This window comes from Populus trichocarpa, chromosome 2, assembly GCF_000002775.5.
Source record: "Populus trichocarpa isolate Nisqually-1 chromosome 2, P.trichocarpa_v4.1, whole genome shotgun sequence".
NCBI lineage: Eukaryota > Viridiplantae > Streptophyta > Magnoliopsida > Malpighiales > Salicaceae > Populus > Populus trichocarpa.
In genome coordinates this window covers 42,676-66,480 of record NC_037286.2, presented here as the reverse complement: position 1 = coordinate 66,480, position 23,805 = coordinate 42,676, and the positions used below count along the sequence as shown (strand labels likewise).

The following is a 23,805-nucleotide window of genomic DNA, read 5'->3' as shown; positions in this document are numbered from 1 at the left end:
TTCAAACAAGAATCAGATACAACGACCTAGCAGACTAATATGAAAGGACAATCTCCTTATTTTCAGCATCCATGCAGTGATTTCCACATGCTGATGCAGTTACAATCAGGCTTTTTTGAGTTCACTAGCAGAGTATTTCTAAATTTTAACTTCAAAACAAACAAGAATTTCCTTTTATGTATGACATGCATAGCTCACGCATGATCATTTTAAACTAACCCCTGAAGCTATTTTAATTTTTCCGGAGTGCGTACGTGTGTGCACGTGTGTTTCATACATAGGCATTTAAAGCTGGAGTCATGTTTTGTGAAGCCTTAGCTTTGGAATCAACCAAGAATTAAGTGTGCAGATTACACAATACAAATCAATGCTTCCACAGGCCTTATAAATCAGGTAAATTTGTTACTCCTACTGCATTAGGCATAGGGTCAACTGATCCATTGGAACTTTCAAAGCAATGCTCAAATCAAAGGCACTAAGTTTCAAGGTAGTATCAGCCCCCAGCAAGACAAATCCAACCCAAATCATAGAATTGACCTCAATTTTAACATGTATCTGATATGTAAGCTATGGTCAAACCACCCCAAATTAACAAAATGTCTAGACCTATAGCTTTCTTTCAAACACAAATTTCTAATAGCACATACATAAATTCTAACATTTTGCATGGTGAAGTTTGTTTCCTCCCTTGGTTGATTCACAACCTTCTCTGGAAACATGAAACTTATTGGTTTTTGTAGTCAGATTAAGTGATTATAGTATGTAGTTGACATAAAAACAGGATAGAAGTGTGATAAAGATCAACCTTGTAAAATATTCTCAACAACATGAAATTCAACCGCACAGGAAATGATTCTGTTTAGAAAACATATATCAAAGGACACGGACAAAAAGATAATTACAAAGAGCAATAAAATATAATTCAACATAAGGCTCTGTATTTATGGCTTACCAAAGGTGACAAGTCCTCACATGGCAAGATGTCAAAGAATAGGATGGATCTTGCTGCCAAACTTTTGATCACCAAAACTGTAATTGATGTTTGTCATCCATGGCTCAGGAAAATTCTAGAGAAAATATCAACATTATGATCAAAATCACAGTAGTCCCTTGCAATGCAATTTCTGAAACTGTTTCGAAATCACATGATTTGGATGCTATTGGTTCTCCAATAATTCTTGGTTTGGTCATCTTCAAATCAATTTCACTCTGGTTCTAGTCATTGTGATGCTGGAAAATGAGCGGAAGCTGCCAATTCTGCTAACTGCTTCCTCCCAAGATTGGATACAAGCTCCACAGGGATGAACTGTTTAGGTATTAAAAATTCTTCTTCTTTAAAATTGTATGTTGGTTGAAGTTTTTTTGCTTCATCATTTGCTGCCTCAGCCTCCGCAAGTAGGAGGTTAGCTTCTTTAGTGTCGCCCCGCTCTAAAGCAGCAAATCTTTCTGCTGTGGCAGCACCAGAAATTAAAAGCAACCTCTGGAATCTAGCCATTGCAACCTCCTTTTCCTTGGATAATATCAGTCCCTCAGTAGTTTGCAATCTGTCAACAGTATCTTTAATATCTTCCTCAAGCTTCTTCAGCTCTGAAGTGGCCTTTTGCAAGCCAATCTCCAAACTATCCTTTTCAACACCCAATGACTTCGCCTCAGCAGCTATTCGTGCAGCTTCCTTGAAGTTTCTCGCAGCAGCAGCAACTTTCTTTTCTGCCTCCAGCTCTGGGACTCTTTTATCTATGAATAGACTTCTCTGCTTTAAGGATGATATATTTTGCTGGATGCTGGACTTAGTTGACGATAGCTCCTACAAATAGCACAGAGAGAGAGGGGGAGTTATAATAAATGATATGGTTTCAGTGAAAATTTTGAAACATAGAGTTAACTGAATTGGCAAATGATCGGCTTGGACATGTCAATATCTGATCATGGAAAAATACTTCCTCTGGCTGAAGTTTTCGAGAATGTAATTGAAAAGACTAACAATAAAGTGCAATGAAGTGCTGGCCAGGTGGAATCTATACATGTGGACAAACTCTTCTACTTAGAAAAACTAGAGTTGGACACATCAACATAACTTTTTGTATGGATCCATAGCCCATGCACTCTTCTGATACATGAACATACTAACTTAGACAACTCTAAGCCCAAGTAAACACCTATAAATTCCAAACTTTTCCCATCAGCTAAAATGATTCTGAAGATTATTTTTTGTTTGGCTCCCCAGGATAGATTCATGAACTAAACAATCTTGGTATTGTTTTTTCAGAGTAAAGAAGTCACTTTAGAAAGAGAATCTTTATTCTAACCATCTATATTATACTTGATAAACCATGCAAGACTAGTAGAGGGACCTTCTGTAATATTTCAACAACTTAGTCATATTCAATTTACAAAAAAAAATGCATGAATCTGGAAAGACTAGATTGTCACAGGTTGCTCAAGTAGAAAAGCCCAAGATTTATCTTTTGCGAGATAGACATGCTTGCACAGAAATTTAACACCCTTACAAAATAAAAAAATAAATAAAGAGATCTACTTGTTTGCATGTATTTTTGGAAGAAAGAAACAAAAACACATGAAACATTTGGAAAGTAAAACCCACCTGCAGGGAACCTCTTGCAGCAGAAACTTCCTGTTGGAGCATCTGTACATCCAAGGTAAGCTCCTCCTCGGTCTTTGCCAGCCTCAACTTTTCTTCCCTGGATTTCAAAATGGACGACTTGAGGCTTTTTCTCAGCACAACAACTTCTTGGTAGACTTTTGCTTCATCTTTTGAAACCCTGACTAATTCCCTTAGCTTAGCCCCACGTTCTTCCTCTTCAGTAAGGAACCTATCGATTTCCTTTCTTTTTGTCGATAATGCTTCACTCTGCAGATGCATCTGAGAAAGGCGTGATTGCAAGTCATCAAACTTTGCATTAATGCTTGATTGAATCTCCTTGAAATCAGAGACCACAACAGCAATCCTCTCATCAACTGCTTTGATTCTAGTATCATTCTCATCTATCTCCATTTCCTTCTGTTTGACTAAATCGAGAAGATGGTCGAGTTCCTTAGTGAGCACGTCCTTTTTCTTACAGAGAATTTCTTTCTCATTCCTATCGTCCTCAACTGAATGCTGGATGGAATCACTGACCCGCGAGCGTGCTTCATTTATGAAATGTGACTCAATATCTAATTCGATTTTCTTGGCCTCCAAGACTTGGGAGGATGAAAACCAATCATCGATTTCTTTTGAAGAAAGTATCTGTGCATTCTTCAAGACTAAATCTGCATTATTTTCTGCATCCTAGGAGAAAAGGAAGGGATGATTTAGGCATTATATGCAGGGGCAGTGATGATTATTTCCTTAAGGCAGTTCTATTAGGTGTTTAACATTTACATAGAATGGAATGGATAAAAAGAAATAGAGTCTTTTTTTAAAGTAACAGTAATGTGGTAGTGACCTTAGCGAAATGTTGAAGAAGAGAAGCGCATTCTTGCTCAGCAGCAATCTGGGAGTCAAGAGCATGGTACATCTTAGAGTCGATGGTATCACAGTGAGCTTCAGCGTCTTTGAGAGCAAGGAGTAGAGTTTGTTTCTCCTTCTCAGCAGCAGCAAGGCTGTCGCTAATCCTTTCTGCGGTCTCGAAATCTTCGGCCTCACAAGCAACCTCCAACTGGTGTTCTAAGTGGGCGTGATTGGCAGATGCTAAATTGAGATCCTCAGCAGCTTTTCTTCTCCTTGAGATGGAATCCTTGCGGGCGGAAGAAACAGAGGCAATCAAGAGCCGAGCAGCGTCTAGCTTCTCAGAAATCTGGGACTTAAGGTGGTCAAATTGGGACAAGGTTTCATCTTTCTTATTTTTGAATTGTGAATCTGAGAGGGAAGTATCAATAGGATTGGCAACAATAGATGATGGGGATTGAGAGGCATCGTCTTCATTCTTATCAGCATCATGGCCATCATCATCATTGTGGTTGTTGAGATCGGGAGGATAGGTGCGATCTCTGGCATAGCCGATCCTGAAGGAAGCCCTCCTTTTCTTTCTAGAAGTAGAAGAAATCTGAGTAGTTGGATCAGTAGTAGGAGAAGGGGAAATTGGATCGGATTGGGATTGGGACTGGGACTGGGACTGGGTTAGGGTTTGGAAGGAAGAGAAAAGGTTCTCATCGAGGGGCTCTGACAACTGTTGATGATGAGATGCTTCTTCTGCACCTGCTCCTGCTCCTGCTTCTGCTAAAGTATTGTTGCTATTATTATTAACTGTATCATCAGATTGAGATTCTTCAGGATGCTTAAGAGGATCTTCAACAGGTTGCCGATGAAGTTGTTCATCAGTGAATTGATGAGGTGTAAACAAGACCATTCCCTCAAACAGAGAATCCATGCCATCCTCCTCCTCCATCATCATCGCCATTACTTCCCCAAAACTATTCAGAATTCCTTTCCTCTTTCTTAACCCAGTCTTCTCTTCACAGTCCACTCTCCTCTCCTCTACCGATATGTGTTTGGGCCGTGTGTTTCCTTCTTATCTCTTTCTTATTATTCGCTTTAAGATGTGGGCTCGGCCCTCTCTCGTGCAGTGTTCTAAGGGCTCATTTCCTCCTAAAATGTAACATTATGAATGGGCCCTTCTGGACCTTGCCCTTGCTTGATTAAAGGCTTCTCTGTGTTGTGTAGAGGTGGACGAAAAACCAAATAATGATCGATAAGGGATTCAAAGGATAAATTTTAGGGGTGAGCAAATTCGGTTCGGTTCGGTTTTTATTTAAAAAACTAATCAAAATCAAATTTTGAAAAACTTAAAAATTCAAACCGGAACCGGTTCAAACCGACCGGTTTCGGTTCGGTTCGGTTTTTTTAATAGAAAAACCGGAAAACCTATATTAATTTTTTTTGGGCTTTTTAATGGGTTTTCTGATGGGCTTTCTGATGGGCTTGTAATTAATGTAAATATTATCTAATTTTGTTACAAAATTCTATAATATATTTAATATTTTTTATCACTAAATATTCATTTATATTAAATTATTAGTGCTAATATTATGTTTAATATGTTGCAAGTCTTTCTAATATTTATGTTTTGGAGTTTGGACTCCTCATGCATCAAAGTTTAAATAACACACACACCAAATTAAAATTAAAATTAAAATTACAAAGCATTGCCTTCAAAAGGACTTAAAAAAAACAACAAATAACATTGCCATAAAAAATAAAATACTTCATGCAAAAAATATATATCTTCATTGTGCACATCATCTCAATCAAAAAGCACATCAAGATGACAAGAACATTGCACTTTGATTCCGTAATACCATTGCCATCAAAACCTGAAAATCAAGATCTAAAATTATAACATGATAAAATAAATTAGAATATGTAAAAATAAAAAGTAGAATTTTACCATCAAAGTAACTTTTGAACTAATTATCATCCGTTACTAAATGTAACTTTCCATCAAATTCTACAAAATAAAAAATTAGACATGTTAGATGATTGCAAACAATTTTCACAAGTTAAGTTCTTTTATTTTGGTTGATATGTTGTAAAAACAATTATGCTACTGAGTGCTGAGATTGTATTTTGTAATTTCAATAGACAATAATACAAACAATTCAGTTTTCAGAATTGTTAAATTACAATCCACCGAACCTCCTCTTTTTTAACACAGATAAAAACATTATTCTCTGTTTTTTTAGCACACAACACACCATAATAATGGATTAGCAATGATTTTTTTAACGCAGAAGTTCTATGACGGTCTCCTAAAAAAGTTGGTCGCAAAGAAGGGTACCCCTCTCCGACCAGGCCAATTGAAATTGTATCTTTTTGGCCTAATTGACAAGAATCAGAAGAGCATTGCACCAGGACATTTTGAGAGACACTAATTGACAAGAATCAGAAGAGCATTGCACCAGGACATTTTGAGAGACATTGGGGACTCTTTTACTATGATGGAAAGCCAAAGTTTCCAATAGATTTATCCGGAAAAGGCAACGACAAGATGCTAATAGCAGCAAAGGGAGTTCAGTACATGTCACCTCGATGGTGTGTGTTTAATGAGGAGAACAAGAACTTGAGCATGATAGCAGATGAAATCAGCTATGCTTGCTCTTCGGCTGCTTGTACAAGCTTGGGTTATGGATCATCATGCAGCAAAATGGACATTGATGGCAATGTTTCTTATGCTTTTAATATGTACTTCCAAATGCAAGATCAAGGTGATTATGCATGCAATTTCAATGGATTAACAATGATAGTTAAAACAAATGCCTCTCGGGAAAGCTGTCTTTTCCCATTGCAGCTTGTAAGAGCTGGAGAGAGGCTCGAATTGGCATATGAAGTAAGCATCATTGCAGGATTAATGTTGGCATTTTTCTCCCTGATGTAATAACATCAGGCTCATAATACCAATTTACAGCATTGGTATTGCAAGTTTTTATCATTTGTTTAGTATCATTTTCTTCTTCAGTCGCCTGGCTATTGACATAATGAGATAATTTTTCTAATCTTTTACCAGTACTCCACCTCAGAGTATGAGTGGAATTCGATCTCTAATCTCTAGCTAAAACGGCACAAAGAGGTTTCTTTAGTAATGATCAAGTTTTACCACTACCAGTGCCAATTATTCCCATTTTCCCATTTCTTTCAGTGATGTGCTGTTAGCTTTAGCATTTGGAACAATCAATCTGCGTTTTGTATATTAAATTAACATGCAAGAGTTTGTTTATTAAATTAACCCTCATTCCGATATTAATCTAGATTCCATTATTTTTTCATTGCTACTCATGACCTTAATAAAACACGAATTCATTAACATATTGTCTTTCTCAGCAAAGAAAAACACATTGTCTGTCATAAATTTCTTCTTAAGAAGTTTATTAAAAAATAAACGGAATCACAGAGCATATGTTCAAAAAAAAAAAAACAAAGATTGACAGAAAAAAGAAACCATACCTGGTGTGACACGATTCAAGGTCGGGTGTGACAGAGGGAGGTGACTGCCTGACTGGATCTGGAGTTGGACTCTGGAGGTTCGGTGAGCCGGTGTGGTGTGTGTCCTACGATTCAAGATCGGGTGTGACCGTGTGAGAGAGGGACGTGGCTGACTGAGGTTTTAAGATGAAGATGGTGGCCGGTGGGAGAGGGATGTGGCTGACTGGCGTTTGAAGATGAAGATGGTGGGAGAAGGATGTGGCTGGCTGGCGTTTGAAGATGAAGATGGTGGGAGAGGAAAGATGAAGATGGTGGGAGAAGGATGTGGCTGCTGACGTTTGAAGATGAAGATGGTGGGAGAGGAAAGATGAAGATGGTGGGAGAAGGATGTGGCTGCTGACGTTTGAAGATGAAGATGGATTGATTTCGTTACAGATGTGAAATTGTGAATTGTGAATTGTGAGTTGAGGGAGCGGCTCAGGAGCAAGGAGAAGGACGGCTGGAGCAGGAGTATGGATGCTAGGGTTAAGAAAAGTAACGCGATTTTTTTTTGTATTTATAGTACCCCTTAAACCGAACCGGTTCGGTTCGGTTGAGGTTTTTCCGGTTTCAGGTTTCTGAAACCGAAACAGAACCGAACCGAACATTTTTGCAAAAAATTTAATCGGTTTAATCGGTTTTTTTTTCGGTTCGGTTTTTTCAGTTATTTTTTTCTCGGTTTTCTCGGTTTATTCAATTTTTTAGTTTTTTTGCTCATCCCTAATAAATTTTAGGGGGGTTTGACTTGGACACACGGATGACAAGGCATTCATAAAACAAAAGTACATAGGACTGAGATGTGTCTCCGGCGGAGTAGTGGAGGTGGTCTTATATTTTTTTTCTTTTTTTTTTTGTCGTTTTTTCTTACGTTCCTGGGTGACCCAATAGAGATTCAATGAATTAGTGAACCGCTACGAATGGAATATGGAAGAAATGCTTTTCTTAAGAGGGAAAAAAACTATAAATAATAATCATTGCAGTTTCAAATTAATTAAAGATTGCCATACCATACCTTGTGCATTTTCTCACCGCGCTCTTTACGCGGTTCCTAGCTGGACTTCACTTCCTTTCTGTTTACGTACCAAACAAATTAATTAATACATGCGCAATTGCACATTATATAGGTCGTTGGGTTGAGGTCCACTCTTCCAGTTTCACACTGAAGCTAATTAATTACCAGATCACCTCAGCTAGCTCCACCGCTGGCTGAATACCATGTGTGTTTAATTTGTTTATTATATTATATTATATTATGATATTGACCATGCACTCATAGTTTGGCCTTCAATTTGCCAGGTCGTCTATAAATTGCCATCCTCTCCTTGGGTTCCTTTCAACTGTCATCGATTTCTTCTTCATCAATCAAAGTGTAGTAGTATACAGCATAAGATCAAAGGATTGAGCAAGAAATTAAGGGCAAGCAATCGATTTTTAGTCATCGAATCAAGCAAGACTGATTAAGATTACTTATAATGAGTGGAATCGTTAGAAAGCTATGGTGCTGCGGAGCAAAAGGGTTCCCGTCCGCAGACGACTCAGCTGAAGATCAGCTGGCACTACCCCCACCCGAGGGCCACGTTCGAGTGTGCGTTGGGAAAGACAATGTTCAGTGCAGGTTTGAGATGGAAGCCCATTTCTTAAACCATCCTCTATTTGAAGACCTGCTTCGTCTATCTGAACAGGAGCATGGTTACGCTTACGATGGGGCTTTAAGGATTGCCTGCGAGATCCATCTCTTCCAATACCTTCTTCACCTCCTTAAGACTGGTAATCCCACAGCACATTACATGCAACTTCCTGATCTCATTTCCACCTTCCACTCCAGTGCCGCCCACCACAAATATCCCCCCTTCCTCCTCCTCCTCCCCCGCTTCTAAATATCCCACCTTGCCAGTATTCTCATTGATGATCGGTACATATATAAATATACATCGATAATATAATTCTTTCATTTTCCCATTCTTTTAATTTACATGTATTTTCTTCTCAAGACGGGCCAAGCCGGCCCGTAAGTTTTAGGGTCTTCTATTTTCATTGTAGGTCTGCTTCATACATACATATCCCTTTTAATTTGGAAATTAATTAGATAGCTAAGTACTTAATTAATTTCTCAAACATTTCGTGATTAACCTAAAAGTGAAATCATATATATATATCTCGCAACAAATTAGACTGAAAAAATTAACAGCTTGTCAATCTGATCCAATTTCTCTCTAATTATGGATCTATATATGTAAATTATTAGCCTTTTTTTACATTTACAAATATGAATCTATATCATTGGCAGCATGCAATATGGTTGTGCAGTGGTATTTTCCTATCTAGTTAGTTTATTACCACATTCATTACCAGAAAATTAACAAATATAAACGGAAATATCGAATTATATTGTGATGACCTTTACCGAGATAATCTTCCTTCCCTGTATCCATCGGTAAACACTGATAAAATTTTTTATCGGTATATATCAAGGGAATTGCAGTGAAAAACTAAGGAATAAAAAAAAATCAAACAGTACGGTGACACATAACTTTTATAGACGACATTACCAACAAAATTAACTCAATGGTAAAGTACGTTTGTAAATATGCCGATGAAAAAATTTTCTCGGTATATACCAAGGGAATTACAGAGAGTATTACAATGAGATTCATAAAAGTCAAATCGTACAGTGATGTGATATTTTTACCGACAGAACGACCGACGAAGTTATTGATAGAATAATTATGTTGGTCATGTCGTTGATAATATTTAATTTATGACCTGATGATCGACCCTTCTCTCCCTTCCCTCATTTCTCATTCTTCGTTATGCATTTTTTTTTCCTGCAACAACAACCACCCTCTTATTTTTTTCTGCGCTGGTCATTGAATTGCAATATCATAGTGAGCAAAATAAAGTATTTTTATTCAAATGCTATTGATATAACTGACAGGGGAATCAAAGTAGATCCCCATCATGATTTGGTTGAAATTAATTCAAAGGCTAAACTCCGCAACATCAACGATGTCTCTGTCTTCGCCTAGCAATGTCAGTAATTTTATTATACATACACTCCTTCCTTTAGAAAGGATTGTTCAAGAGTTGAATGATTATCCATAGTGAAAACGCTTGTGTAGATGGAATTGAATTATTTTATTCAAATGTTACATTAGTAATATTACCATGCATAAAAAACATAATTACCAAAATAACTCCGCACAATCCTTAAAAGACATTTATGTCACGATGAAAAGACCACTTTACCCCTAAAATGAGGGCAAAAGATAAAATGACCAAGGGGAAAAATAGTAATTACACTATTGTAAAGAATAGTAATATGTTTCTTAGGGCACAATAATATCGTTAGGGGGATTAGTTTTTTGGATAACTAGATAGATGGCCCGCGCTACGTTGTTGGTTGGGCCAAATTTTTTCATTGCTAAAAATTAATATTCAAACGATCATAATCCGAGATAAATCGGGTTAAATTTACTAAAACATGACCCGAGATTTGAGATTAAAAAAACCTGTAAAAAAAAAAGCAAAAAGAAATTGTAAAGTTAAAGACTTAATAACCTAATTTTAAAAGATGAAAAAAAATATATATAACGTTGAACAAGAAAACCCGAGTCAACTCGGGCTTACTTGACAAACTCACAACCCTCGATATGAGACTAAGATAAAAAAAAAAAAAAGAATTTCAAAAGTAGGACTTGGCAAAAAAACTGAAGTTCAATAAAAAAATATAAAAAAAACCTGATCTAAACTGGATTAACTTTACCAACCTGCTCTCAGAATAACCAAACAAAAAAAAATGAAAAAATGATAAAGCTTAAGGGAAAATAATTTAATGTAAAAAGATAAAATTGAAAAAAAAATCATAAAAAATCGAGGAAAAAAATATTTGAGCCAACCCAAGTTAACTCGACTAACTTGCCACTTGTGACGTGAGATTGAGATAAAAAAAAATAGAATCACTAAAGAAGGACTTAACAAAAAAGACCGAAGTTAAACAAAAAAATATTGAGAAAGAAAATGCAAATTGACCTAAGTTAGCTTGACCAACCTGCTCTCGAAATAACAAAACAATAAGAGATGCAAAAAAATAACAAAGCTCAAGGTCAAATAATTTAATGCAAAATGATGAAATTAAAAAAAATCATTAAAAAAATGAGAAAAAAATTGAGTTCACCCGGGTTAACTTGACTAACCCACCACTTGCGACATGAGATTGGAATACAAAAAAATTAGACTTCCAAAATAAGCACCTAGCAAGAAAGACCAAAGTCAAATAAAAAGAAATGAGTAAGAAAATACAAGCTAACTCGGGTTAACTTGACTAACTCGTACTCAAGATAACTCAACAGAAAGAAATATGAAAAAATCACATAGCTCAAAAGCCAATAATTTAATATCAAAGAATGAAATTGCAAAAAAAATGTTAAAAAATTAAGGAAAAAAAATCTGAGTTAACCATGGTTAACCCAACTAACATATTAATCAGGATATGAGATCGGGATCACGCAATAGAAATGAAAGTGGAACAAAAAAAGAAGCCAATGGCTTAATAATAAAATATCAAATTATGAATTTGAAAAAAAAATCAATAAAAGATTGTCATCTTGAAAGGTAACCACAAAAAATAACAAATTAAAATATTCAACCATAAAACAATTAAAAATCAAAACAATATAGACCAAATATGGTATAAAAACAATATGAAAGAAAATAATCAGGGGATGAATTGAAAAACCAAAAAAAAAAAAGAAGTAAGAAAATATATATATATAAAAAAGTAATTGAAAGAATGAGAACCAAAATTGGACATAAAATCAAATGAAATTAAATGTTTAGGGATAAAATTGAGAAAAAAAATCAGAAAAATAAAAAGAATATAGCAATAAAAAAAATAAGAACAAAAAATAAATTAAGAAAACAAATACAATAAAATTGGAAGGCACAAAATTGCAAAAAAATAATAATCAAGAAAAGTATAAAACACAGAAATAGAGCAATCAAAAGTAGATGGATCAAATTGGATTAAAAAATTAAATTGAATAAAATACTCAGGGATGAAATTGATTTTTTTTAAAAGCATCAAAAACCAAGTAAACAATGATCAAAGGAAGGCTAAAATTAATCAAATCACAAACCAGACGACGCAATTATTTTTTTGAAGGCCAAGTGTGAATTTCTAGGTAATGAGAGAGAAAAAAGAGGAGAAAGAACAAAACTCACAATAACCTAATCAAACCTCCAACGTTAACACATGTCACATCACTAGAAAGAAGACGACTCATCGCTTCTAATATAGTCGTGAAAGTAGATTTTTGGTAAATATAAGGGACTTCATGCACCGTATGAATGACACAAAGACTATTACGTGTCAAACTTTTTTTTTAATAATATTTAATAATGTAAAATTACCAAACAACCCCTAACCAGACTAAAAAATAATAACAAAATCAAAAGAAAAGGACCAAGATATCCTTGAAACTAACCTTATTTTTTTTTTTTTGGATTCTAAGGGTACCTTTGAAATTTCATTGTTTTTTAAAGGAAAAGACATAGAAGCCCTCCTTCCATGTTTATTTTATTTTTCTCCTATGAGTATGACCATAACTTATGTGTAAGATTTTTAGAAAAGACTGAAAAGTCTCCTTACAAAAGCTTTATATTTTTGCTCTCAATAATAAAATAATTATTTAACTGTACTAAAAAAAATGTTCGAGCCAAGTTATTAAAATGACAAATACATTATCTGGAAAACACCATTGTACCCCAATTACAAGCATATTCATTTTTTTCCATAAGGATAAAATCATAGAAACACCACTCCGATGAATAGGGACGTGTGTCTAGGGGCACAGTAAATCAATTAGTATTTTTTTGTAATAATAGAAATAGAAGATGTATTTACCTTTTGTTTTAAAAGAAAAGCATTCTAATACTGTTTTCGTCTTCATCCCTTTGACAAACACATTTACATCCTTTATTTTATATTTTTATTTCTATCCCTTCAATAGATACTTTTACATTTATTTTTATATACTAAAATACTAATCAATCACAGTTTGATTGCGCAACACTACATTGTACAATCAGCGAAAGCAACCAAGGAAACCCTTTTCACATGATTTCCCATGAAAGCAGGAACCATGCCACGAGGCCCCGGACTTCCTGCCAGCTATGATCATGCAATTTCATTCCTTAAAGCTGATGTATCATCCATTACCATCACATGCTTAGCCAGCGTGCACATGGGCAAGATAGATACATACATGTGCGCATGAGTATATGACCCATGTACCGATACTAGAACAGAGAAGCGTGCCGCACGAAACATGACCGGAAGACGCAAAGCAGAAGCCACACCAAAACCGTCTTTTATTTTTAAGGTGACTTAATGATCACAGTTTCACAAAACATTTCAGGACTTCACTTCTGTGCACTTTGAGTATCCTACACTTTCACTTGCAAACCAACGGAAAGTAGCTGCGCCTGAGAATACAATCCAGCAACAAGTACCAGGAGAATTTACGATGCCGCTCCGAAAAGAAACAAACATACAAAGCAAAGAAGATAACCGACGTCCGAGTCACTTAAGATAACCGATTCAAACCACTTCATGAGAATCATGACTGTGGATTTGGTTGCAGATCCATGCATTCCTGAGCACTCTAGCAACGCAACAAGGACGCTAATGAATATTGGTCACAGTACAGGGATTTTGGAACTCCATCCATCCATATGCTGTTTAGGATGGGAAGGAAAGGACAAAAACATCGCCTCCGTTAATGGTAATGCATGATAATGAAATATCTGGAATGAGCTCCAAATAGGTAAATACATCCACGCAAGTTTGACACGATATTTTTACTTCCTACGTCGCAATCTTTCGTTCAAGCTCTGGCAAAGAACAACCAGACACCACATCCGGCAAAAACATAAATGGTTTATATCGGAAGACATAATTCTATTGCTTACCAAGAGCTCTTTTACTAGTATATATGAAGTTTACAGTTCATCACATCTTGGTTCCACTGCTAATCTCTTTCCACATACAAAAAAATAATTTAAATGAAAAGCAATGATTAATAAAAGAACATATGGTTTACAGAGATAGAACACAATTTCTAAGATTATGTGTGAGGGTGGTCAGCTGATGGAGACCGGTCTTGCAATGCCATAAATGAGGCAAAGATGCCAACCATGCTGAAGTGAAACAAATAAAAATACCTATATTCCCAGCCAATTGCAAGCAGGCCTACTCCTTGGACTCTGCAAGTTCCACATCCTTCAGAGGCATGCTTTCCACTCCCTCCTTCAGAAGTCTGATTTCCTCTTCTGTCAAACTGTTCTTTGAATATGATGTAGTCCTGGCATTCAAACTCTTTTCAGCCTCCACTGCCCAACTATAAACAACCATACCAAGAACTGCAATAAACATCCCCATAATGTTCTTGAAAGTCAACTCAGAGTCAAAAAGGAGCCACCCCAGTGTGAGAACGCAGATTGTTTTCATGTGACCTAAAACCTGGAAGGATGTAGCTGAGAATCTTCCAATGCAGAGGTACTGGCTCACATTGCAGAACACAGCTAGGGAGCATGAAAGAATTATAAACAACTGCAAAAATTCAAACTGCTTATTAGCTTAAAAAAGTTGGCAAGGGTTGTTCCAGAGTACAAATGATTCTGTGAAACACAAAGAAATCCATTGACTAGAATAGGGATGGAATAAAGAATGAGCTTACAATGGCACCAGAAGATAACTTATAGTTTGTGATGAATTTTCCATTAAGGTAGTAATCAATGAATGGACCAAGAATAAGGAGGGAGACGGCTTGAATTGGTGCGGTCCTGCTCAGCAGCTCAAAAGATCCAATTGAGTACTTCTTCTGCAAGGAACCGATAGTCTGTTCCGCAAAGAAAAATGAAATGAATGAAAATTTGTTCCACAAACATTATCAAGATGTAACACTGTATTTTGGGACAATGTGCTTTGATATCGTGCTCATCAGACTACATTCCACACCTTCATTCAGTATCAGTACACTCAGTATCATGGCTCGAAAACAGTTAATATAGAAGGCTATGACTCTTGCACATCGTGCATATTTTCTTTCAGAACCTTAAGCAAAAAAAAATTTCCACCTTTGTTGAAGCTCTTCCTGTTAGCCCACAGTGCATTAGAGACAACCCATGCATATTTGTTCATGAGAATGTACCTGCTCCTCTTTCTCACTTTATCATAACCGAAGCCAATACGTTAAACATATCTAAAAATTAAAAGGTTTTGATTCCCTATTTACTAATCATTAGAATCCTTGACCTCTATCTCACAAGCTAGTGCATTCCAGGAATTCATTTCCCACAAGAAGCATCTAGTTATAGGCTAAATCAAAATAATTTACATGATCTAAAAAACATCGAAGTTCAAATGTCATGAATTTGTGCTTTTAAAAGAGGGTGCATGAAGAATAGGATGGGAGTTATAGGGAAAAAGGAATCAAGGTATTTAATAATAAAGCGAAGGGAATGCTAAAAAAATACTCACAATCTGTTGCAAAGAGGTAGACAAAACAGCTAAACAGGCGCATATAAAACCTTTGGCATTAACTTTGACATCAGTGACAGTGCAAACACCAACACCTATGACCACAACAAGAACAGATAGCTTGACTTCCTTGGAGTATTGTTTACTGTGAAGGATCCACTCCATTATGCAAACCACTGGGATCATGCTGAGCTTAGAAATCTGAGCCATGCACCAATTAATTGATTAATTTAGCAATGTTGAAAAAAGATAAATATACTAGTAATGGTAGATGTGTGAATATGCGAGGCTCTAGAGTGTTAAATAAAAAGATAAATGCAAAAAATCAAGCAGATCTGATTAGTTGTTGGGTTGAGAATAACAATAAAAATAAAATTCAGTTAATTAAGTAACATACTTGGTAGAATCCGACAGAGTTAAGCATGAGACTCAAGTTCATGCCAGTGATGGAGACATTGGCAACAACGGAGAACCAGAGGAGCTCCCACATAGGGACGTGCTTTGATACAGAGAGACCAGTAGCATTTGAAACGAGGCCGACAAGAGCCGTTACAGTAAAGTGGAAGCCCGTTAGGGTTGTGGCTGCAATGCAAAGAAAACGATTACTTATTGATTCAACAGATGAATCCAATCAATTATTGATTATCACTGTGATATTGAATGATGAGATCTAGAGATAGGGATAATTATAATAATACCAAAGCCGAAAGCATAACCGTTGGCAGACATGAGCTGCTTATTGGCCATGATAATACCGACTGAGCTGATGATGTTGATTGCCCAGGCTCCCACATCCGACACGGCCGACTTCTTGTTCTCGCTCTCCATTATTTTATTTTATTCTCAATTAATTTCGAGATTTTGAAATTCTAATAAACAGATCTCCCAATTCTCAAAACGAGAATAACAGGAGAGAAGAGGAGAGGAGAGGAGAGGATGGAGAGACCAAAAAGAGGAAACAGCAAGGAAAAAGACGAGGCGATTTCGCTTTTGAATAGTCAAGAAGAGGAAATTAACAACCGCCAATAGAGAATGGACTGCAATTAGTAGGAGGGGAGGAGATCTAGCATTGACTCAGTTCAATAATATTAATTAAGGGAGGGAGGGAGGGAGGAAAGAGCAGAGGAAGAGGTAGGCAGGCTGTGTGTGTTATGTGTCCGTTTTAGATGCGGTGGTGGAGAAAGCAAACAAGTAATGGTTTTCTTCAGTTTTTTCACTTTCACGCACTCAGAAAATCACCATCCCCAATCGACGCTTCCTCTCTCGCTCTTATTTAATTAAATCTTTAACTCCTATTTAATTAAGCCATTAACTATTATTTATTATCTGCCTAACTATCCATGTCCTTGGCTACAATATCTACCTCCTATGTAGTCGTATAGTATCGTTATTTCTAAAGCTAGATCGCTTCGGTTAGCTTGCCGTTTCTTTTTCTTTTTTCTTTTTTTTTTAAAAAAAGAAATTAACTTTCATTAAACAGCGCGCGCAATATCATTACATATAAACGCAGGGTTTTGATTCTAGTATACAAAACTAGAAACACTCTCTACATTTTTTTTTTTTTTGATAGACAATGTAGCATTAGCACTAGCACTACAAATCAAAATTATTCCCTTGATTAATTAACTCTCTGCAATATTCAAATATCATTCCCATCTCAAAATCGTTAATACCAATATCATTTATTCCATCCACAACAATTTTTGCATCTGACTCAATAACAACATTTGACAGCCCCTGAGAAATCATGAACTGCAGCACATTCTTGAGACACAATGCTTCAGCCAATGTTGGTGACAAAGAACCTCTAATCTTCCAGCACCCACAGTAAACCACAGCTCCCTCATTATTCCTCATTACAAAACCAGCACCCATGGCAACGCCTTGATCAAGAATGTCTGCATCAATGTTACATTTCAGAAATCCTACAGGAGGCTTATCCCATTTCTGACTTTGCCCTTGCACATTAACTGAGTGTTGAACAATCTGCCTCACACACTTCCACGCCTCCAGCCCCTGCTGTACCACAGATTGCACACCAGCCATGCTTCCATTCCATATTCTTGAATTCCGCTGGTTCAAAAGGAACCACATGTTAGGAATATTTAGAATGAAAACAAATATGGAGTTGGCTTAGAGGCGTGAAAACACTATCTTTAAGGTCTTTATTTATCTCACACAAAGGCAGTATCTCCATGATACAACTAAGTCATCTAAACCTCTAAAAGAATGAGAAGATAAGACCAAGAAAAAAATGTATGTTTTTTTTTATTGTATTTCTTTTCTGTATAGTAACATGATTTTATAAACTTGAAACATAACAATGAAACAATATGATTGTTCATCAAACAACATGATTGTTGATGAAACACTATAGGTGTTCATCAAACAATATGACTATTGATAAAACACCATGGTTGTTCATCAAATAGTATGACTATTCATGAAACAATATAACTGTTCATATTAAGTTTCAAGTTCCAAATGCTATCTTTTCATATTATAAATATCCATATAATAACATTAGGAAGCCAAATAGAAGAGTTTGTTTACCATGACTTAATTTACTACACAATAGAAACCCACACTTAGAAACATTAGGAGGGAGTGTTTCTTTTCAATGTGGGATAAACATCTTTTTTTTATTCATTTACAAACTACACCAACAATCCCCCACTAGTTTGTAATGAATGTCTTTTCACTTGATAGAATTATGCTTACAAGAAGGTATTTTGCAATTTAAACCTTCAATTAGTGTTAGAACTTGAATCCTACTAAAGTTATTGGTGTCCGCGGATTAAACCAAAACTTTTGTTGTAGAATAAAAGATAGCACACACATAATACTATCCAAACTCTTAAAGAGGTTTACAATTGTTTAGCACTATTATGGCCATGTGCTAAAATCATAATTTTTTTTTCTTGAATATTTACAATAGAAAACTCTAACTTTTGTCAAAAGCGACACCACTTTTATATTCATATAGGTGGAATTATACATGTCTCTATTACATTAGACATGAACTTTAAATTCTATTAAGAGCCCACGCTCATCCTACTTTTCGTAATAGAACATACTGAATACTATCATAATAGGGACTCAAATTAATTTTTAGTGTCCAATAGATACAAAACAGTAACTTGTTATTACCCATTAAACTAAGAGATAAGCTTCTTGCTAATCCGAAGTTGGTTCCTATTACTGGTATCTTTAATAATGGGTTTCAACCTCATTCCATTAGTTGTTTTTTGTATCATGTCTCTAGATGGTCCTTTTGTTAGCGGATCCGCTAAATTATTCATAGACTTCACATAGACAATGGTGATTACACCATTTGTAATAAACTCTCGAATATATCCATGTCGAATGCTTATATGTCTTGACTTACCATTGTAAATGTTACTATAAGCTCGAGACATAGTTGCTTCACTATCGTAATATAAAGAAATAGTTGACATGGGTTGTGGTCATAACTTAATATCAAACAACATGTTTCTTAGTCATTTTGCTTTTTTACCTGCAGCAGCTATAACAATAAATTCTGATTTCATGGTAGAATGAGAGATGCATGTTTGTTTCTTAGATGCCCAAGATATTGCACCTCCTCCAAGTGAGAAAATCCATCCTGATGTGGACTTATTATCACTTGAACTAGTCATCCAACTTGCATCACTATATCCTTCCATCACAGCTGGAAAATCAGAATAAAACAAGCATAAATCGATTGTTCTTTTTAGGTAACAAAGACTCTTGCAATAGCCTTCCAATGATTTGTATTCAATTTGCTTGTATATCTTGATAGCTTGTATATCTTGATAACTTGCATATAACAAAAGCTATATCTGGTCTTATACAATGCATAGCATACATAAGACTTCCAATGACACTAACATATTCTAGTTGTGCTACCGCTTTATCACAATAATCATTTAACTTCATGCTAGAGTCAAATGGGGTATTAGCCTCCTTTATATTGAGATGCTTAAACTTATTGAGCATTTTCTCAATATAATGTGACTGATTAAGTGCATAGCCACTACTATGTTTCTTAACTTAGATAACTAAAATTGTATCTACTTCACCAAGATCTTTCATTTTACAGATAGAAGTGAGATACCTTTTGGTTTCAACTATTTCAATCATATTAGTGCTAAATATTAACATGTCATCTACATAGAGATAAATAATCACACCAAAATCTTTTGTAAATTTGGAATACATACACTTATCAACACCATTGTGATGAAAACCATTCAACAAAATTGCTTTGTCAAACTTTTCATGCCATTGTTTCGGAGTTTGCTTTAAACCATATAAAGACTTTACCAATTTACAGACTTTTTTTTCATTTCCAGAAAGTATAAAACCCTCAGGTTGCTCCATATACACTTCTTCCTTTAAATCTCCATTTAAAAAAGGCGTCTTTACATCCATTTGATGAACATACAATTTATAAATTGATGCTAATGCAAATAAAACTCTAATTGATGTAATTCTTACCACTGGAGAATAAGTGTCAAAATAATCAACACCCTCCTTTTGAGTAAAACCTTTGGCAACCACTATTGCTTTGAAGGTTTGTATAGAACCATCGGTATTGTATTTTCTTCTAAACACCCACTTACATCCTATTGGCTTAGAACCTGAAGGTAAATCTACTAGGACCCAAGTATTGTTAGACAATATTGAATCCATTTCATCATTTACCGCTTCTTTCCAAAAAGCAACATCCCTATAAGACATAGCTTGACCGAATGTCTTTGGATCATCTTCTATATTTAGGATCATTTATGTCTTTTTTAATATTGTATTTCTATCACCTTCCACTAAAAATACAATTGAATTAGTAGAAATAAAATCTATATCTATGTGTTTTTCCTTTCTAACTCTTTGACTTCTTCTAGGTTCACTTGAACCTATTACTTCTAGGTTTTTACGTTTTTCACTTAACGTTGAGCTATGAGTCATTACTTTTAGATTTAGTTCTTGCACATTTGAATCACTTATGAATTTATAATCGATAAATTCAACATATATAGATTCAACAATCACATTAGTTTCTAAATCTAAAAGTCTATAAGCCTTTGAATTTTGTGCATAACCAACAAAAACACTCTTAAGACCTCTAGGTCCTAATTTTTTTTTTGAGGATTAGAACTTTTTAAAAAAGCTACACACCCTCACACTTTAAAATAATTCAGATTTGGTTTTCTATTGTTCCATGCTTCATAGGAAGAAACATTTAATTTGTTAGATAGTACTCTATTATGAATGTGATATGCAGTAAGTAAGCTTCACCCCATAAATTATTTGGTAATTTAGCATTCAAAAGCATGGGATTGACCATATCCACTAAGGTCCTATTTTTCCTTTCGGCAAGTCCATTATGTTATGGTGTATAGGGTGTTATCATTTGATGGATTATTCTGTTTTCCTCACAAAATGTAGAAAACTCCTTAGAAAAGTATTCTCAACCTCTATCACTTCTAAGAACTTTGATTTGCCTTTTCTTTTGATTTTCTACCATTTTCTTGAATTCCTTGAATTTTCCAAAGGCTTCATCTTTAGTTCTTAACAAGTAAACATAGGTAAAACGAGAATAATCATCAATGAAAGTTATGAAATATCTTTTCACACCCCTTGTTAACATACCATTTATTTCACATATATTAGAATGGACCAACTCAAGTAATTGAGAATTCCTTTCTACTTTAGAAAAGGCTTATTTTTTATATTTGCTTGAATACATACTTCACATTTTTTTATTATTATATTGATATGAAATATAATCATGCTTGCACATATATTTCAAATATCTATAATTTAGATGTCCTAATCTAGCATGCCAAAGAAGAGAAGTAGATTCAAATATATAAGCAGAAATAACATTAATTTCATTAATACTGAACTTAAATATGCCAACACAGGAATAACCCTTTCCCTACAAACATCTCACTTTTAGTTACAATAACCTTATCAAACTCCAAAACAATCTTGAACCCTTTCTTGCTCAAGAGACTAGCAGATACAAGGTTTTTCCTAATTTCAGGAACATGAAACACATTAAGTAAAGACAATTTTTATCCAGAAGTAAAGTACAACTCAATAGTTCCTTTTCCCAAAACTTTGGTAGAATTATGGTTGCCCATCAAGACCTCTTCAGGTTTTTTCAATTCTTCATAAGTCTTGAACCATGCTTTGTTGTTGCAAACATGAACTGTTGCACCAGAATCCAGCCACCAATCTGAAGTCTTTACAATATTAGTTGCCATATTTAATTCGGTAATCATTCCAATTTGAATGTTTGAAACCATGGCAACTAACTCCCTGACTTCGTCTTTTTCAAACATATTCACTTTGAAAGAACCACCTTTCTTGTTGAAATTTTTGAATCTGCACTCTTTTATATAGTGCCCTTTATTTCCACAATGGAAACAAACTTTATGCTTCTTATTAGCATTTTGTTTCTTCTTGAATTTGTTTCATTTCTTTTGCACTTTTAGATTTTTTTGAGTCATTGTCAAACCAGTTTTAGTAACCAAATTCACTTTAGAATTTGTTGCTTGCAATTCACACATACGAGATTGAATCTCAATTTGCAAGTGTGTTTGAAACTGTTCAAAGGTATAATTGTTTATAGAATGCAACATCTTCTTCCTATATTCATTCCAGGATGGAGGAAGTTTTGATAAAACAGCCCCCACTTGAAGTGAATCAGGAACTTTGATATCTAAATAACTAAGTTTTGATATCAGCATTTCAATTTCATGGACTTGATCCATGATTGGCTTATTGTTAGTAATCTCATAATCAAAAAAATTTAAAGCAAGAAAATGATAAGAACCTGATTTTTCCTGCTTATAGTGTGTCTCCAAGGCAGCCCAAATTTCTTTTGGCGACTTTAATTTGGAGAAGATGTCATAAAGTCGACTGGTCAGAGTATTCAGTATATGCCCTCGACAAAGCACTTCATCTTCTTCACATTTTACTCTTGCAGTCTTAATAGTGGTAAATTCATCTTCTTATGGTTCAGGTAGTGCAGATAGATTCGGATCAAGAATGTAGTAAATCTTTAATGAAGTAAGCAGGAATATCATCTTGTCCATCCATCTTGTGTAATTCGTACCATCAAATCGATCTAGTTGAATTTTGACATCCTTGGCAACTTTGATGCTAGAATTCATATTTGTCTCCATCAAAATAAACACCTTAAAATTGTTATGAATATTTAGGATGGAAACAAATATGGAGTTGGCTTAGAGACGTGAAAACACTATCTTTAAGGTGTTTATTTGTCCCACACAAAGACAACACCTCCAGGATACAACTAAGCCCTCTAAACCTCTAAAAGAATGAGAAGATAAGACCAAGAAAAGAATGTAAGTTTTTTTAATGTATTTATTTTCTGTATAGTAACATGCTTTTATAGACTTGAAACATAACGATGAAACAATATGACTGTTCATCAAACAACATGATTGTTGATGAAACACTATGGTTGTTCATCAAACAATATGATTATTGATGAAACACTATAATTGTTCATCAAACAATATGATTGTTGATGAAATATTATGATTGTTCATCAAACAATATGACTATTCATGAAACAATATAACTGTTCATATTAAGTTCCAAGTTCTAAATGCTATCTTTTCATATTATAAATATCCATATAATAACATTAGGAAGCCAAATAGGAGAGTTTGTCTACCATGACTTAATTTACTACACAATAAAAACCCACACTTAGAAACATTAGGAGGGATTGTTTCTTTCTAATATAGGATAAACATCTTTTGTTTATTCATTTACAAACTACACCAACACCACATTGTAACCACCATTCTAGCCAATTAATCATCATCAAGCCCTATAATATGATTGCTAAACCATTGACAGAACTCTATACTTATATTATTATGAATATTAAGACCAAGTTCTTGCGAGCACTGCAAGGAGAAAGGACAATTCATATATAAATGTTCTTTTGATTCACCTATCGCATTGCAACGAAAAAAACATCATGGACCTCTATCCCTTTTTGCTACAACCATGATCTTGTAGGGAGACAATTACGACAAACCCTCCATGCAAATATTTAATCTTTTGAGGTACATAAAGACTCCAAATTCTTCTTCATGCTCCTTGAACAGCTTCACCCAAATCCAGACCACAAATTTCCATTGCCACGCGGTATGCTAATTTAACATTAAACCTCTCATCCTTGCTAAAATGCCAAATTAACTTGTCTCCTACACCTCTAGATGATAATGGAATCCCTTGAATAGCAATAACATCTCTGTTC

The 23,805-nt window shown here is 35.0% G+C and overlaps 3 protein-coding genes across 3 annotated transcripts; 1 reads left to right on the top strand and 2 right to left on the bottom strand.

The window, feature by feature from the left end:
• Window positions 1–789: 789 nt before the first annotated feature.
• LOC7471729 (protein MLP1 homolog) lies at window positions 790–4,499 on the bottom strand. Its single transcript, XM_002300570.4, has 3 exons — window positions 3,447–4,499; window positions 2,603–3,289; window positions 790–1,804 (listed from the first exon to the last, which is right to left on the bottom strand). The coding sequence occupies exons 1-3, from the start codon at window positions 4,398–4,400 to the stop codon at window positions 1,220–1,222; spliced, it is 2,226 nt and encodes a 741-aa protein (XP_002300606.3). The 5' UTR covers window positions 4,401–4,499; the 3' UTR covers window positions 790–1,219.
• Window positions 4,500–8,075: 3,576 nt separating this feature from the next.
• Window positions 8,076–9,036, top strand: LOC7471728 (indole-3-acetic acid-induced protein ARG7). The gene is made up of 2 exons (XM_002301845.4): window positions 8,076–8,175; window positions 8,255–9,036. Exon 2 carries the CDS (start codon window positions 8,431–8,433, stop codon window positions 8,833–8,835), a length of 405 nt encoding a protein of 134 aa, XP_002301881.3. The 5' UTR covers window positions 8,076–8,175; window positions 8,255–8,430; the 3' UTR covers window positions 8,836–9,036.
• Window positions 9,037–13,914: 4,878 nt separating this feature from the next.
• LOC7471727 (UDP-rhamnose/UDP-galactose transporter 1) lies at window positions 13,915–16,786 on the bottom strand. The gene is made up of 5 exons (XM_002300569.4): window positions 16,196–16,786; window positions 15,895–16,079; window positions 15,498–15,698; window positions 14,695–14,856; window positions 13,915–14,567 (listed from the first exon to the last, which is right to left on the bottom strand). Exons 1-5 carry the CDS (start codon window positions 16,323–16,325, stop codon window positions 14,208–14,210), a joined length of 1,038 nt encoding a protein of 345 aa, XP_002300605.1. The 5' UTR covers window positions 16,326–16,786; the 3' UTR covers window positions 13,915–14,207.
• Window positions 16,787–23,805: the final 7,019 nt, after the last annotated feature.

Coding starts and splice junctions, on each gene's coding strand:
- LOC7471728 (XM_002301845.4), top strand. CDS start 8,431: ATGAGTGGAATCGTTAGAAAGCTATGGTGCTGCGGAGCAAAAGGGTTC.
- LOC7471729 (XM_002300570.4), bottom strand. CDS start 4,400: ATGGCGATGATGATGGAGGAGGAGGATGGCATGGATTCTCTGTTTGAG. Junction 3,290..3,446: donor TTCTTCAACATTTCGCTAAG/GTCACTACCACA, acceptor CTTTTCTCCTAG/GATGCAGAAAATAATGCAGA. Junction 1,805..2,602: donor CTGCAAGAGGTTCCCTGCAG/GTGGGTTTTACT, acceptor TGCTATTTGTAG/GAGCTATCGTCAACTAAGTC.
- LOC7471727 (XM_002300569.4), bottom strand. CDS start 16,325: ATGGAGAGCGAGAACAAGAAGTCGGCCGTGTCGGATGTGGGAGCCTGG. Junction 14,857..15,497: donor CTACCTCTTTGCAACAGATT/GTGAGTATTTTT, acceptor TTTGCGGAACAG/ACTATCGGTTCCTTGCAGAA. Junction 14,568..14,694: donor AGTTATCTTCTGGTGCCATT/GTAAGCTCATTC, acceptor GAATTTTTGCAG/TTGTTTATAATTCTTTCATG.